Raw genomic sequence first — 3438 nt, 5'->3', positions numbered from 1 at the left:
GATTTAAAAAGAGGAATAAAAAAACATCTTTAAATGCTCTTCCTTAAAATACAGGGGGCAGAAGTATACACACCCATATGTTGAATTCCCATAGAGGCAGGCAGATTTTTATTTTTAAAGGCCAGTCATTTCATGGATCAGGATACTATGCGTCCTGACAAAGTTCCCTTGGCCTTTGGAATTAACATATATTGAATTAAGGCATTCAGATCAATTTCCCAAAGATGTTTTTTTTGTTCCTCTTTTTAAGCAACTTTAGCATGGGTGTGTAAACTTTCTCAAGCCACTGCATTCTGATTCAGTCAAATGCACCCATAATTAAAATATTACACAAATATTCAGCATCATTGGTTTGCATAGAAAACATGAAACCTAATATACATTTCGTTACATACTGTATGTGCCTGCACATTATGTCAATAACATTGAATTGTATTACATTAACTAACCATGGAAACTCAAGCACTTACCCTTCTGCCATCTGGCTCTTCTTTTTTGTAAGTGTGTTTTGAGTTTAGTTTTTTTTCAGTAGACTGGTAAAATAAGTTATTTATAACATTTTAAGTATATTATTTAAATTTGATATGCCCTTAGTGTGGTAGGCTACATGCCCAAAGAATATGGCGGCGATACCACACTTGATACCATTTAGCTTATCTTTTTACAGAGGAATTTGAAAATGTGAATGACTGTTGTGTCAGGGCATAAAACTAATGATCTTTTGATCTTAACAAATCAAGACAGGATAGTATAACAATGGCATATATAAATAAAATAAGTCTTGCACCTCTATCACACATTATTTGGAAATTAAAATGAGCTGCCCTTTAAAACCCATGCATACCCCTGCATACCCTTGTCTGTTTTGATAGATCATTCTGAGGGGCAACTCAATTAAAAGACCTACACAGATTAACTTGCTAGGAGGTTCCTGAGCATGATTCCTCACTTCATGTGCTGTGTGTAGATTGTGCAAAGCAAACAAAATATAGAATAGAATGCCTTTTAGTTTCTTTCATTATGTACAACATTAAAAGCAACTCCTTTTCCAGTGCCAACATGTACGTAAAAGCAATGTAACTACATGGAATGAAATAAGTTGTGGGGGGGAGGGGGGTTAGGCTTCACAGTTCTAAGACGCTATAAACATATAGAAATAAAAAATAAGTGGTTTTAAATAGCGTGATATGTAATGTGGCGTAATAATATTGCACAGTGTACAAATATTGCACATTAGTGAAATTGCACAGTATTATCAATGGTATTAGATGTAAAACCTGGGGGTTGGGGGGTTAGACTGGGAAGTCAGTGCATGTGTGAGATCAGGGTGGTTATGGCTTTGGAAAGAAACTGTTCTTGAGTCTGTTAGTCCTTGTTCTGATGCACCTGTAGGGGGGGAGAAAGGGCAGCCAATGACCTTCTGTGCTCCCTTTACTACTCTCTGAAGCCTCTCCCTGTCTGCCACGGTGCAGCTGGCGTACCATACTGTGATACAGTATGTCAACAGGCTCTCAGTGGATGAGTGGTAGGAGGTCAGCAGCAGGTTGGAGTCCAGGTTGTGCTTCTTGAGGACCCTCAGGAGCCACTGTTGAGCCTTCTTGATTACCGCCGTCCAGGAGACAAGGACACCGAGAAACCGGACGGTGTGGACCTTCTCCAAACATGGCAGTTCGTTACCTTTTTGGCCAAAAGCACAAAAACCAGATAAGATAAACTTCATTAATCCCACACTGGGGAAATTCCCTTGTTACAGCAGTTTAAAAAAAAATCACACATCAGAATAAGACAAATGCACATAAGACATATGAAAGATATACAAAAAGTATAAGAAATAGAATGAGAGTAATAATAGTAATATGTACACTATAAACACCCTTATTATAACAGACAGGTAAAAACAATAATATATACAGATGAGAAAACCATACAATTTTTTTTTTTATAGAAAATATAGCTACATATGTCCCACATTGGCTGTTTCTCAGTATGTGGTATTTTTATTTAATTCATTAATTTTATGTTTAAATTTGCTGCATGCAAGGACGATATCAGCTAACATAATACAGATATTTAAATTAGATCTTGTCAAAGGGCCCCGGCTTTTTAATTTGATGACCAAAGAGAGAGTCAGTTCTGGAGATTGGGCAGGTTTATTAACAACAGGACCTGGCAACCCTTACCCGTCGCAGTATGATGACGTTGGTCCACAACTAGAGACGTAGGAAGCAAAGAAATAGAGCAGGTAGAAGAGGCAGCATCAATTCAATGGCTGTCATATGCGTTTTATTTGTTATAAAAGCCACTGAAAGTGTTTGGACTGTTTGTTACAGGGTCAGGATTGACGCTTTTGATTGTAGTCTGAAAATAGAATCCGAAGATTGAGTATTTTCCTATTGTATAAGCACAGTTTAATTTAAATAGGCTCACAATTATGAGATTGCCATGGTGATTTGAATTGTTGACTCTTGAATCTTTTTTTTCACACACAAAGCTCTCACCGTCATAAACATACATTAACGCTGCTTTCAAAATAGCGCATCAAAAATGCTGTGATTTCGAAAGCGATGTCCCATCTATCCAGTGTAACTCTGGCGGCTGAGCCAGCGGAGCCAGCAGCCCGAGCCTGCAGAAGAAGCAGAGAAGGGCCCCAGAAACATGGATCTCATCTGTAAACCAAGGAGCAAGTCCATCGTGTGGATGTATTTCGGCTTGAAAGCAGATGAAAAGGGCCAACCTTTGAACTCTGGCGAGGCCGTTTGTCGCTTATGCCGAAAAATAGTACTTGCAAAAGGTGGGAATACCACGAATTTAAGAAGTCACCTGAAACGTCGACATCGTGCGGATTTTTTCGACAACACTTCTGCCCCGACCGCTGGAGCTTTGTTTGAGGCTCAAGGTGATTTTTCCACAAAATGCAGCGCTTTCAATGCGAGAATTGGTTATGAGAGTGCATCAAATTTGAGTCTCGGTGCATTGGCCGTCTTTGCCACCACTAACGTTACCAACATCCTTTCCTTTAAATCCGACACAAATACAACTGCAGTGGGGCACATAAGGGGTTTTATAAAGCTGCATTTAAAAGGGAACAGTTAAAGGTGATAAAATAATCCCAAACCCTAAAAAGGCTGTTCTTGTATACCATTACTATAAAGGTATATGCACACTGTGCAAAACCCACGTGGGAGAACAGACCTCCTAATATGGTATTTGTTGTTGCACTTTTAGCAGAATATGCGGACAGACTGATGTGAGTGTGTGTACTGTTACATCTATACATGCAACATTTAATTCCGACAATGCATTCAGATTGTAGGCTATCACACATTCAAAGAGTGCAAAATAACAACACCTATCAGCAAGTTTTCTAAGTCAATTAGTATCTGTTTCTTTTCACGGGGTTATCTAATGTCGGGTTCTTTCATACATAATGCAATGTCC

The 3438-nt window shown here is 38.8% G+C and overlaps 1 protein-coding gene across 3 annotated transcripts in view; it reads left to right on the top strand.

The window, feature by feature from the left end:
• LOC116695696 (uncharacterized) overlaps positions 1–3438 on the top strand; it is a 27262-nt gene that overhangs the window by 12245 nt on the left and 11579 nt on the right. The window contains exon 1 of one of the 3 annotated variants that reach the window (XM_032526127.1): positions 2582–2896. The exons of the other annotated variants lie outside the window; for them this stretch is intronic. Within the exon in view, the coding sequence (XP_032382018.1) occupies positions 2656–2896 (241 nt within the window). The 5' untranslated portion in view covers positions 2582–2655. Of the gene's footprint in view, positions 1–2581; positions 2897–3438 lie in introns of those variants that run through there. 3 annotated transcript variants of the gene reach the window in all.

The sequence above is a fragment of the Etheostoma spectabile genome, chromosome 2 (assembly GCF_008692095.1).
Source record: "Etheostoma spectabile isolate EspeVRDwgs_2016 chromosome 2, UIUC_Espe_1.0, whole genome shotgun sequence".
NCBI lineage: Eukaryota > Metazoa > Chordata > Actinopteri > Perciformes > Percidae > Etheostoma > Etheostoma spectabile.
The sequence above is the reverse complement of the archived record's forward strand: the minus strand, read 5'-3'. Positions and strand labels throughout refer to the sequence as shown.